Consider the following 13,293-nt stretch of genomic DNA (forward strand, 5'->3'; position numbering starts at 1 on the left):
AAACTCCTTGCGCTGCTTCTATGTACAGGCTACCGCAAGAGGTTCAAATAAAGTTAAATACACTGCTTGCATTTCTTAAATATGTTAAAGCAGTAGTAAACCGCTGGGTGTTTTTTTTTTGTACAAGTGGCATACTAGCACAATATGTTAAACTTGCCTGAAAACAAGGTCTTCCAGTCACCTTATGATCACCTATGATCAATTTGCTCTCAAGGAATTATCTACCCATCTATGGCCAATCTAAAATAAATAATTACCCATCGTCTGGCAGGGTTGGACTGGGACAGAAATTTGGCCCTGGACTTCACCCAGACTGGCCCACTTTGACAGGTCTCTCCCATGGCGGCTGGACAACTCCCGCACCCCCCCCCCCGGCCACCCAAGCCCCCTTTCCCCCTTCACTAGCTGTTCTACTTTATTACGGCTGGTACTGATACTCTTATAGGCAGTACCAGTGGGGAAGCTAGAGGGCAAAGAATCAGTTTGGTGTCCCCCCTTATGGGACAAGATTTGTCAGAAGTGAGAAACTTCCAGGCCATAGCTGTTGAGTCAGCTGTCTGTCCCCTCTCCCCATGCTCCTCTGTCGTCGTCCCTGCTCCTCTGATCCTCCCCCTGCTTCTTTGTTCCCCCCCAGGTGAGCGCTGCGGAAAGGGAGAGACAGAGGAGCGGAGGGGGGCAGCAGTCCGCTGTCACTGAAGCCGGCCCACTGAGCCATCGGCCCACCAGGAAACTCCCTGTAGTCCCAATGGCCAGACCATCCCTGCCGTCTGGCCACAGGTTGCTGCCCCTTGTAAAGATTCTGTAAGCATTACCTGATGTAGTGAGCGCTCGCAGCTGCAGAGCTTCTGTAGGAACCATATGTCTGAAGCGGAATGGATCGCGGTCTTCAAACATGGAGGCTCTGTGTGATCCACCCTAAAAGTCAGGGAAGAAGGACATTTCAAATGTCTAATCAAAAAAAATGAGAAGCAACTGTAATTGGCTGTGTCTACCAAGCTTTCCTCTGGGTGATTATTCAATTAAAGCCCAATTGAAGTACAATTATTTTGTGTGAAGTTAAGTAAGGTATAAAGGAAAACCCAATTATGTCTTTTATGTCTGGCTTTTATCTTCTTGCTTAAATTAGTTCAAGCCAGTGGAATCTGTAAACACAGGAATAAAGCTGCAGAAAAATACTTTTTTTTTAATGTCAGGGAGCAGCAGATTCTCGATGGTGGTTCAACACCCTTACCCCCCTCCACCACCACCACTTAAAAGAGTTGTAAAGTCGTAATGCATTCTATGCATTAAGGTGAAAACCTTCTGTGCTGCAGCTGCCCCCCCAGAGCACCCCTTTTTCTCAACTGAACCAACTTGTTCCAACAACGAGCACAAGCCCAGCAGCTGTCTTGGGTCCTCATTGGATAGATTGATCGCAGCGGGAGCCATTGCTGTCAATCAAATCCAGTGACTTGGGAGCCGGGGCGAGGCCAAGTCCTGCTGTGTCAATGGATGCAGCAGCGGGACTTAGAAGCATGCCGGCACTGTGCCCCCATGGAAAGCGGCTCTTTGTTGGGGGCACACGATAAAGAGGAGCCAGGAGCACTGCCAGGGGATCAGGACAGGCCAAAATGTGAGCCATCTATGATCAGGTTGGTTGTACTGAAGTCGACTCATTGACTTTACAACCAGCCTGTCATATATATTTTTTCAAATGATCACTGTTGGTGGCTATAGCCGCCTGCAGTGTTCATTGTGTTCTGCCGGTGCAAAAGCTCCTCACCGGCAGAACACACTTGCACTGCAGGTGGGATTCCCCATCAACACTGACTGTGTTAGAGTATCAAGCATTTTTCCTTCAATTGCCCAATCTATGGGCTGCTTTTATCCAAGCTACATCTACCCAAAATGCATGAGCATTTCTGACAGGAGAGCCGTTGCTCAGACTCTGACAAAGGACATGTCAGACCGATGAGAGAGCCCCCTTTCCATTTAAAGGGTGATTTTTCCCGTACGTTTAAGGGGTTTTCTATATCTCTTTATGTACGTATCCCATATCTCCCCTGAAAAATTCACATTACAGGAACACAAATGCACTTACAAGCTTCTTCTTTTGCTTGGAGCTGTCCTTGTACACCAATACGACTGCAGTCTTAAATACTGGAAAACAGATTACAGATAAAGTGCTTAGACATTAGAACATTAAGTTAAAGGAGTTGTAAAGGAAAAAAATGTTTTTGCTGAAATGACTGTTCGCAGGGTATAGAGACATAATAGTTAACGGATTCCTTTTAAAATTGATTAAAAATAGATAAAAATCAATCATATAATGTACCTCTAGTTTCGTTTTTGCATCTAGTTTTGTTTTTGCATGTTATCCTGCCTCTGTGCTAGACAGAGCCATAGAGCAGTGATGGTTTGGAAAATGAAACTAGAATCTCCCAGTACTGTGGTCATCAGGAGACAGACAACCAGGGAGTGTCCAGAACAGAGAAGAATTACAGCAACATCAGAGCAAAAACTAACAATGAGGACATGAAACCAGGACTGCAGTAATGTAAAGGAAGCCATTTAGCTAAAAAAAAAATGTTGTTTAGTGACCCTTTAAAGTATCATTAGACACCAAATGGTATCAGGCCTCATTTATCAATGTATCATCCCAAAGCCAACAACCAGATTCAAACTGGCACTGGAAAATAACTACAGAGGTGAAAATTCTTAGTAGAAGCTCAGTGATGCCAATTGCATAGCCACATACAGTATAGATGTCTTTCTTTACTCTTATAGCCGCTATTTACATTAAAATGCACAGTTCAGCTTCCCTCCCAAATCATAATTCCTTGTGATTAACAGCTATAGGACAACATGGCTGCTTCCCATTCGCCTCTCCTCCCACAGCTTTTGTTGGGGGATTTTTGAGGGAGATTCACCCTCTCTATTTTTACCCTATTTTCATGCTCTCCATTTGTCCTGTTTACCATTATAGGCAGAAGCATATAAAAAAAAAAAACTAGTTCTGATGACACCGGTAAAACCAGGATTCTTGTACTTTAGAAGGATTTTTTCACACTTCCTGTTTTGGGTATGGGACATGAAGTAAAGGGAAACCTTCCCAATGGGACACATATTGCAAACAGACCTTACAGGGGTTACAACCTTCCTTCATTCTATTGTAAAATGAAAAAAAAAATTCCTTTGGTTCTACTTTAAGGTCTCCAATATTGTCCCATCCGAGATTCCTGCCTCACCCTCTCTGAGAAATGTTTGATGGTTATATAATTACAGCTTGTGACAAATGTTTCTGTGAATGTTTTATTCAAATAAAATTAAGACTTAAAGTGAAGGTTCACCCGGCAATTACAATTTTTAACCTTAGATTCATGCTCATTTTGTCTAGGGGAATCGGATAGTTTTTTTAAAATCGAAGCTGTACTTACCGTTTTAGAGATGCATCTTCTCCGCCGCTTCCGGGTATGGGCTGCGGGACTGGGCGTTCCTATTTTGATTGACAGTCTTCCGAAAGGCTTCCAACGGTCGCATTCATCGCATCACGATTTTCCGAAAGTAGCCGAACGTCGGTGCGCAGGCGCCGTATAGAGCCGCACCGACGTTCGGCTTCTTTCGGCTACTCGTGACGCGATGGATGCGACCGTCGGAAGCCTTTCGGAAGACTGTTAAAATAGGAATGCCCAGTCCCGAAGACCATACCCGGAAGCGGCGGAGAAGATGCATCTCTAAAACGGTAAGTACAGGACAGATTGACAGATATTGAGGCTTGCCTCTCAGGTCTCACGCCGACCACAATTAAAATCTGCCAAGATTTCGAAACATTCACAATTCTCAAACTAAAAATATATATTTAAATATATATATTTATTTTTTTGCTTTAGATACACTTTTAACATTTTATTTGCATATAGTGTAATGTGCTGAAGATGTCAGGCCTACCAAAGGTTGCCAGTTCAGGATCCTTTTTCCACTTGCCAAGTGATGTCGGAGGGTTCAGCCACACAACGGTACTGTGTAGTAATAGATCTCCCATTGATAAATCTGCAACCTAGAACACAAAAAAAAAATAGCATGTTAAAGGGCATGTTCTTAACAGAAAGAAGCTCCTTTTCTTATGTAGCGCCCTGCTTCTGGCGATCAGGCACTGCTTTAAAGTTAATGGGGGTCTGAGCTGTTATTTGGCTCAGACCAGAATGATTAAGGGCAATTTAGCCTCTGTTCCAGCCATGGCTGTGCTGGGAGTATCCACCATTGATCGCCTGGGGGTGTTATTACCACTCCAAGGGTGGCAGCAGCCAGGCCATGGTACATTGAGTGTCCCCCTCAGCAACGAATCAGTGGGAGTGGTTGCCCTGCTGTGCATGCTGGGGAGGGGTACTTAAGGGACAGACGCCATTGGTGCGGGGTTCGTCCGTCCACACCTCGTGGCCCGCCTGGCCAGGGGTGTGCGTTGTGAATCCTGGCTCCGGGACCACGTTGGCCAGGGGTTGCGGCTTCGTTTAATGGGCCCAGTTGTCTGGCTGGCGCCTGTATTGCAGAGGTGATCCTGTGCTGTCCGTCCTTTGGGAGGAGGCCACTTGATGAAGGAAACCAGGGGAGGACCTATCCTGGTAAGGACCATCCAAGAGGCTGGTACCTTGGGAGAAGGCCTGGAAATTTCATCTAAGGATGCACCGTACACCGAGAGGCCTGACAGTGTCGCCTGTCGGATCTAAAAGTTCTAGTGAAGCAAAGCTAAAGAGATCCGGGTGCTGAATCCTGTGGCAGAGGATTCCGGACCAAAGTGTCTCATCAAGAAAGGAAGGTCTGTGGGAGAGACTGTACTTTATTCCGTGCGCCATTCCGGCTGCTAGTGAAAGGGACCTATCCGGGTGAGCAATACCCACTCTGGCTAGAGTGGCGACGAGAGCGGTTTGCTGGAAACAGGAGTGTTTCCCTACTTGTGATTGTGCACCTAAACCTACTTACCCTTCCACCCCTCATCCTTCTTTTCTACTAAAGTAATCCTAAATAAACCCAGAGAGAAAAGAGGTACATTGTGTGTGGACATTGAAGTTCTTCGGACTCTCCTTTCACCCTGGACAGCCCGAATATAGAGGTAACCTGCCATCCAAAATATAACCAACAGCTCCTGCGGGGGTAGTGCTACACTTACAAACACTGATTGGGCACTGTCCTCTATTACTATGCAAAAGCTTAAAACGGACTCTGCAAGACAATACAAGATCTGCATATAAAATCTGGACCCCATCTTCCTTAAAATAAACTAATGTTAGTAGCTCCAACAGTCATTGACAGTACATTTTATATATCTATCTATCTCTATCTCTATCTAATCTATAAAATCTATCTATTTATAGTTTTTTCTGAGCTACTTTTGCATTCCCAAAAACATATGTGGAGAAAAGCAGCTTTGATGCAAACACTGGCCCTTGGTGACAAATTTAAAGAATATCCTTCACAAAGAGAGCAATAATGAGTAGCTAATCATGAGTGAACGCCACACACCAGACAGCTCTGGGTGCTTAAAGGTTATATAACAGCCTTGGCTTCTTCCGATAGACCACGATACATTTTGCCCAGTGTGGCGAAACGTGCCAGGCTGTGATCTATTTGGAGAAACTGCGGCGGAGGCCATTCTCTACTTTTCAAACCCTAAAAGCTGTCTGGTGTGCGGCGTTCATTCACGATTAATTACATTGCTTCTTGGATTAGCACATACACCAGCACCATAACCGGAGTGAACAAAAAAGCCACAACTTCGGCGCTTGGCGTGGAACTTCATTGAGCATACACAGTGTCATACTGCGTCGATATTGAAAACTTAACCACACACAACCCACGTATGATGCATATTGTCCTGAAATTAAAAGTATTATTGGACTAATCTTATCAGGATGACAAAATAATAACGTATAGAGGCAGAATAGCCTGTACCTCTTTGATTTCCCCGGTCTGTTCGGCTATGAGCTGGTCAAACACGGCACCATACTCTTCATGGATCTTCTGCATCTCGTTTATGTGGCTGGCCACTTTGTTCATGGTTTTGATTGCCACTGGAAATAGCAAAAAAAACAGTGATTAGCAGGAACAATACAGGTTAATTCAGTTTGGTTTACTTCCAAAAAAAGCATGCATTTGCCCTGGGTCCTCTATCTGCTCATACTGGATGTACCAAGTGATTCCAAGCTCCTAACGGAGCTTAATCCTTGTCTGCTGGCTATGAAGATATGAAACATTCATTAATATACATGAAAGCTCGTCAAGGTCGTCTTGTCCACTTTGAGGTCTGTCTATCACTCTGAACTAGAAGGGCTGAGTAATTACATCAAATGACCTCGAAAGAGACTCATCTTACCATCCGGAAGCTCTAATGCAAATCACTCGAGACGATTCTTCATCACAATGGATATTAAGTGACAATATACATCTAAACTTTGCCAATAAACTGGGAGGAATAAGGTCACGGAAAGCATGCAAGAGGGTGGGCTTGTTTCCCGAGTTCATTAACTTTTGGACAAGAAAAATGTACAAATTCCAGGATGGATGGATTTCTCTATAGAATGACTGGATATTTTCTGCACATGTACAGAGGAATCATCAATGGGAGGCTATGCAACTCCTAGTGGGCTATGCAACCAAACGAATGAATGCTGATGCCGAGGGCAGGACTTAGGGTGGTGGGGGGCCCTGGGCTTAATAATCGAAGGGGCCCCTTGGAGCAGAGAAGCGGGGGGGTTGTTGCCGCCGACCGACCAAAGTTGTTGACCGGGGGGGGGCAGTCGCCGGATTTCTTACTTCTTTCTACGGCTGCCTTCAGTAGTTTTGGGGCCCCTTAAACAGCTGTAAGCTGGAGCATCGACGTTTTTGAGCAGGGGGGGCTGCAGAGAATTACATACATCCGCCGAAGTTGTTGAGCGGGGGGTTCCGAAATTGCCTGCGATTGCCACGAACGGGGGATTGCCGCGAAATTGCGGCAGGGGGTTGCTGCGATTGCCACGAAATTGCAGGAGGGGTTTGCTGCGATTGCCGCGAAAGGGCGGATTGCTGCAAAATTGCAGGAGGGGGTTTCCGCGATTGCCGTGAACGGGCGATTGAGCCCGGGGCCCCCTATTGGGTGGAGCCCATGGGCTTGAGCCCAGTCAAGCCCAATGGTAAGTCCGGCCCTGCTGATGCCAGACTAGCACCATGTGGATTTGTATTGCTGTACTTACCCCTAGTGTTGTAGCCCCTGGGCTTATATATTGAATAAATATGCCCTAAAAAATTTGCACTGCCCCTAGCAACCAATGAGATTCCAACTTTTACTGTCCCTTTTCCACTGAAGAATCTCATTGGTTGCTGATAGGCAACAAACATTGTTCTTACATATAGTACAATATGTCAGGAAAGAAGTTATGCTGCCAGTTGATTTATTAAAACTGGAGAGTTGCAAAATCTGGTGCAGCTCTGCATTGAAAGCAGTTTTTTGTCAAAGCTTAATAAAGCGGAACTTGAGTCATTTTTTTCATCATCTTTCCATCTATTTAATCTTCTACCCTTGTTGGTTTAACTTTGGATAGTAAAACATTTTTTTCTGCCAGTAAATCCCTTATACAGCCCACTTCCGGTTTCCTGTCTGGTCATTAGCCTAGGCTTATGACATCATGCACAGCGCTCTCTCTCACTCTTGAGAGTTTGCCAGTCATAAGAGGTCCAATGAGAGTGGCAGAGCTAGAGGTGTGTGTTTTTGTAAATTCAGGAAGTGAACAGGCAGCGGCTTCAGCTGCCCACAGTTCAAATATATGCAGCCAGACTTTGTGAAGGGAGATTTCTGCAGCATATCTGGCAAGTACAGAATCACAGTATACTGTAAGTTGGAGTGACTCAAGTCGCATCCGATTAGAACAGTTCCATTGTACAGAATAAAGTCCAAAGTCAGAGAAATTGTCGCATCCGTGTGAATAGGGCCTTAGCCATTGTTTTACATTAAAAAGATACTTTGAAATCATTATTCTTCATTTGAAGTAGCATGATTTCAAAGTAGAACATCAGCGCGATTTCAGGTGATACTTGAAAGACATCTGTGCGGCCTCATGCACACATGTCTATTGAAGTCGCCCCAGAAATCAGCAAAAGTATTGCAGGAACTACTTTTGCAAATCAGTGCGACGCCGCAAAGTCGCACAGATTGTAACCGTGCCATTGCCAGCAATACGCTGAGACTTGTCATGCGGATTGGCCTGTCAAATGGCATGACAAATTGCTACAATGTGAACAAGGGCTTAGAGTTAGAAGCTGATTGGCTACTATGTACAGATTTTGCACTCCCCAGTTTTAGTAATTCAACCTCATAGTCTCCAACACCTTCCCGTCCGTGCTATAGCTGAATGACGGCTACAAAATAGACCTACTTTGCCGGTAGACCGTCATATGACGTCCTCCCGTGCTCGAACGGCCTGCGTGCCCCCGGCGCGCTCTGTCCAACCAAGTCTATGAGACTTGGCTGATTACAGGTCGGAGTAAGGGGTCGATCCTGACCCCTTACCACATGATCAGCTGTCAGCCAATGACAGCTTATCATGTAATGTAAACAGAGCCGGTAATCGGCTCCGTTTACCCGCGGCTGTGACACAGACATTGGTCCTTATCACGGAGAGCTGTCGCCGAGTGATCTGTGCCCACCAGTGCCGCCTACCAGTGCACACAGTGCCAGCTACCAGTGAGCTTTAGCGCACCCTCAATGAAGGAGAAAAATTACAAGTTTTCAAAATTTTATAACAAACTATGAAAAATGTTTTTTGTTTTTTTTTTCTCAAAATTTTCCGTCTTTTGTTTGTTTAGCAAAAAATAAAAACACAGCAGTGATTAAATACCACCAAAAGCAAGCTTTGCGTGAAAAAAATAATATTTAAAAAAATAAAGCTAAAAAACACATTAATAGATGGGCACCAATCAGATCTCCTTCTATACTGTCCTTCCCACTGGAGGAGTCTACTGTTGTTATTCATAGGGACTTTACTTGCAATATATGTTCATGGAAACCAGGTACAATGTATTGGGCACAAATATTTCCCGGACTGAATTCATAGAACAAGGACATGCACGATTTTATGTTCTACCACTAAGTTGGCAGACAATTGTTATAAAATTGGAAGGAAAGGAAATATAAGCTTGTTGCCTGAGCAACGGGAGGGTTTTATCTTCTTGCCAGTGTTAGAAATAGGATGGCTCTAATCTGTATAACCACTGTGGGTAAAACTGCTTGTTATCTTCTGTGGCCCCAAGCAAGCAAATGTGGCATTGTAGGGGGTGCAAAATTCAATTTTTCTGCTTGAGAGAGAATATATATATATATATATATATATATATATATATATATATATATATATATATATATATATATATATATAGCCCTCAAAATTCCCTCAAAATTTCCACTCGCCTACTAGCATTTGGCGAGTGGATTTAAGCTGGGGGCGAGCGATGACAGGGCTGCATGACCAATCTCCCTCCAATCTGTGCCTACACTTAGAGTCCAGATGAGATTGGCGGCCGAAGAGGAAAGGTGCATGCTCGGGAAAAGTAGTCTGTTGAGCCGCGCACAGGCAGAGCAGTACACAGGTGCTCTCCTTACAATTCTCATTAAGCCATGGGACCTAACAGTATGACCTCTCTGAGCCTGCCCCCCTCCCCCGACCAATGTAGCTGGAGAGCAGAAAGTAATGAGTGAGGTGGAGGATTGCAAAAATTACCACTCCGGTGCAGCGCCCACTGAAAGTTGCCCTGACATGAGAGCGGCAGCCTTCTAGTTTGTGCAGTTTTCTTCTCCTTGTGCTCTATGTAAGTGTCCAACAGTTTAGCCTGAGCACTGAACAGACTGGTCTCAATGTGTGCTGTGCGCTGTCAGTGTGCGCTGTGCTATGGTGTCAATGGCTGTGCAGTTGTGTGGATCTCAGCGCTGGATTGTACTTCCTCCCGCTGTGCTGCAGCTCCTCTCCTCTCTGCCAGCCTGAATATAAGGGGGAAGTGGGGACATGCAAGCGTGGAGCCGCACACACAGACTCCTGATGATGAGATGAATGGGAGAGAGAGAGAGGATGGATGGGAGTTGCAGAGGAGACAGCAAGAGAATGGGGAAGAGACCCAGTTCTAGTGCCCTGTCCCTCTGGTCTGCCCCCAGTGCCCTGTCCCTCGTCTGCCCCCAGTCCCTCTGATCTGCCCCCAGTGCCCTGTCCCTCTGATCTGCCCCCAGTGCCCTGTCCCTCTGATCTGCCCCCAGTGCCCTGTCCCTCTGATCTGCCCCCAGTGCCCTGTCCCATTTTGTAAAAGTTGTTGTTGGTAATATTTAATTTTGTAACTTGATTCTGCATAAAACATTGTCATTCCATGAGATAATCTACGAGGGCGTGTTTACGGGTGCAATTAGGCGCAGGGCAGTGTATGAATTAGGTGGGGCAACTGGTGGCGAGTAACTCTTGAGGCCTGGCTAGTAGCTCAGGACTTGAAATTTTGAGCCCTGTATGTGTGTGTGTATATATATATATATATATATATATATATATATATATATATATATATATATATATATATTACTGTACAGTTACTTATTTAATTTTTTTCCCATAGATTCTGCAAAAATGCACACAATGTAACATTTTACCCTCTACCTCAGTCATATAATTGTAGGGCAACTTGCCTGCACGTCAATTAATCTGCTTTTTTTTTGGCTGTGCGAGGAAATGGGAACATAAGAACACAGACTTCATGCTTGCAGTGGGGGTTATTTACTAAAGGCAAATCCACTGTGCACTGTAAGTACACTTGGAAGCACAGTCTCTGTTTATCCAAAGGGGGACATGCAAGAAAAATAAAAAATCAGCATTTTAGCTTGCACATGTAGCACCCTGGTGTTTAGGCAGGGTTGCTCTTAAAATTAACCTGCCAGGTATAGTTACCTTAGCTCATTGTTAGGGATCAATTGATCTCACCCCAAGTCTGGAATTGCTGCACTTCTCTCTTTTGCCACTAGGTGGCTGGGTATCTGGTGGCATTAGATAGGACAAGGGCAAAGCAAGGACAGATTAGTATATAGGGCGTCTCAGCCAATTGGCAGGGGTTTTCTTGAATCCCTTGGCATGCTGGGAGAACCTATACATTTAGATGGAGTCAGGTGATCGGGGTTCTGTGTCACCTGGACGGCTGTCTGGGTGGACATGTGTTGTACTGCCCCGGGCTGCTAGGCCGAAGATTGGGCCCATCCCGGGCACATCTGGCTGCTAGGCTTTCTGAGGGCCTATCCAGAAGCAGGAGAGTAGCGCAGGGTTGGGATTGCGGCATGCAGTCCAACCAGAGACAACAGTTCTGCCAGCCAGAGAACCTGTCACGATTGGAGGTAGAGGGGGAAGCGGTCGCCAATAAGGGACTGACCACCTTGTTACCAGGGACCACAGTGAGTAGCTGAAGCCAGTACCGGAGCAGTAATCTCACCAAACTGGGACGGTGAAGAATCTGGAAACTTCAGCGGGTATCAAGCCAGGGACCCAACCAGCGGAGGCGACGCTTGCAGAGCAGACGTGGGTGTCAAGACAGGGACCGAGCAGGCCAGTGGGTTGAAGCTTGAGAAGTATCTAGAGTGCCAAGCTAGAGACCCAGCAAAGAGGTGGGGGTAACACTTGAGGAAGATACTACTGTGAAGATTGGAGGAGCTCGAGGGATTCAGTGGCAGTGAAACATCTAGTCTAGTGAGAGACTGGGAGTTCGGTAGGTTGAATAACTACAAGAAGTGATTGTAGCGAAAATTAAGGAACTGTTACACCTTGTGTTAGAAGTTTACTGTTAAAGACTATTGCCATAGGATGCTGGATGCCTTACCCTACATTGCTGTCTACCTGTAGAAGTCTCTGAGTCTGCCAATTAACATTGCAACTACCTAAGGGTGTCCTGGCCCTAACCCTCTCTCCCAAAGTTCTGTTTAAGAGAAATAAAATCTCTTTGCATTCAAGAAGTGTCTGGCGCCCATGAATACAACTTGCATTACCCACTATGCCTTGCAACTCACTCTGTATAGAAGGATGTCAGCAGTTCTTGGCTCTAAAATGTTCTCAGACTAGAGAAGACTTGGGACCTTGCTACACATGATTGGATGACAGAAATCAGCAGAGCTTCCCCTCAGATCTACAGCGGTTTCCCTTCCATGCGCACTTGTAGCGCAGAGTGGATTTGCCTTTAGTAAAATCAATCCCAGTGTCCCTACATTCAATATTCAGGGCTGTTAGGAAAACATTGCTAAAGGATACTACTGTAACTACTGTCCTGGAAAGCCTGGTTTTACTGTCAGTCATACTATAGCTCCAACACTCTTTCTTGCGTGTTACTGGTTGGTGACTGAGAGAATAATTGAAGTCATGATTAATGAATGATAGCCACCCTGCATTACTCATGCAAAATGAACCATAATGTTCTAAACTGCCTATGAACGCGTTTTATTTTGCTTGTAGATGTATTCATTCCCCCAGTGCACTATTAAAAGTTAAATGTGTCACAACCAGCAGGTACGTGCTAATGCCATAATTAACTGTGAAGCAGCTTCTTCTCAGAGCTTAACCCTTTTCATGCCAAAGACTTTTTCTGACATGGAATGGCGACAAACTACAATACTTAAAAATCTCCATAGGCAACGCTTTTAACATTTCTACAGGTTAATAGTTTAGAGTTAGAGGAGTTATTGTGCTAGAATTATTTCTCTACCGATCACGGTGATACCTCACATGTATCCGTTTGCTTCTGCACGCAAGCATGGAGAAACGGGGGACTTTAAAAAAAATATATATCTTTTTTTTCTTTCTTTTTTTTACACCGTCTCTTTAAAAAAAAAATCCTAATTTTTATTGCTGTCACAAGGAACGTAAACATCCCTTGTGACAGAAATAGGGGTGACAAGTACTCTTTATGGAAGGATCGGGGGTCTATAAGACCCCAAATCCCTCCTTTGTATTTAAAAGTAGTCAAAATGCCAAAATCGCCGTTTTTGAATACTAGGGACTTTTTTAAATTGGCGAGATTGGCAGCCGAGTAAACTGAAAGTGATGTCATGACCTCACTTCCAGGTTACTAGATCCAAGACTCGATCAAAGCCGATTCCGGCATTGTTCGGGTCTCTGGCCAGCCAGTGGATGAGTTAGCTGGTAGCCTGGGCCTCCCGGTGGGACAGCATCAACCTGGTACAACCCAAGCTGAGAACGCATATTTGCGTACGGTCGGCGTGAAGGGGTTAAAGTGAACCTTTGATGTTTTTACTGATTTTTAAATATAACAGAGAAGTGG

The 13,293-nt window shown here is 45.1% G+C and overlaps 1 protein-coding gene across 5 annotated transcripts in view; it reads right to left on the minus strand.

Annotated features, from left to right (window-relative positions):
• TIAM1 (TIAM Rac1 associated GEF 1) overlaps positions 1 to 13,293 on the minus strand; it is a 569,717-nt gene that overhangs the window by 15,503 nt on the left and 540,921 nt on the right. For all 5 annotated transcript variants that reach the window (XM_040338862.1, XM_040338863.1, XM_040338861.1 and 2 more), the window contains 4 exons: positions 5,926 to 6,044; positions 3,928 to 4,036; positions 2,081 to 2,139; positions 813 to 915 (listed from right to left, as the gene is read on the minus strand). In XM_040338862.1, the coding sequence (XP_040194796.1) occupies positions 813 to 915; positions 2,081 to 2,139; positions 3,928 to 4,036; positions 5,926 to 6,044 (390 nt within the window). The remainder of the gene's footprint in view (positions 1 to 812; positions 916 to 2,080; positions 2,140 to 3,927; positions 4,037 to 5,925; positions 6,045 to 13,293) is intronic.

Source organism: Rana temporaria, chromosome 2 (genome assembly GCF_905171775.1).
Source record: "Rana temporaria chromosome 2, aRanTem1.1, whole genome shotgun sequence".
Taxonomy (NCBI): Eukaryota; Metazoa; Chordata; class Amphibia; order Anura; family Ranidae; genus Rana; species Rana temporaria.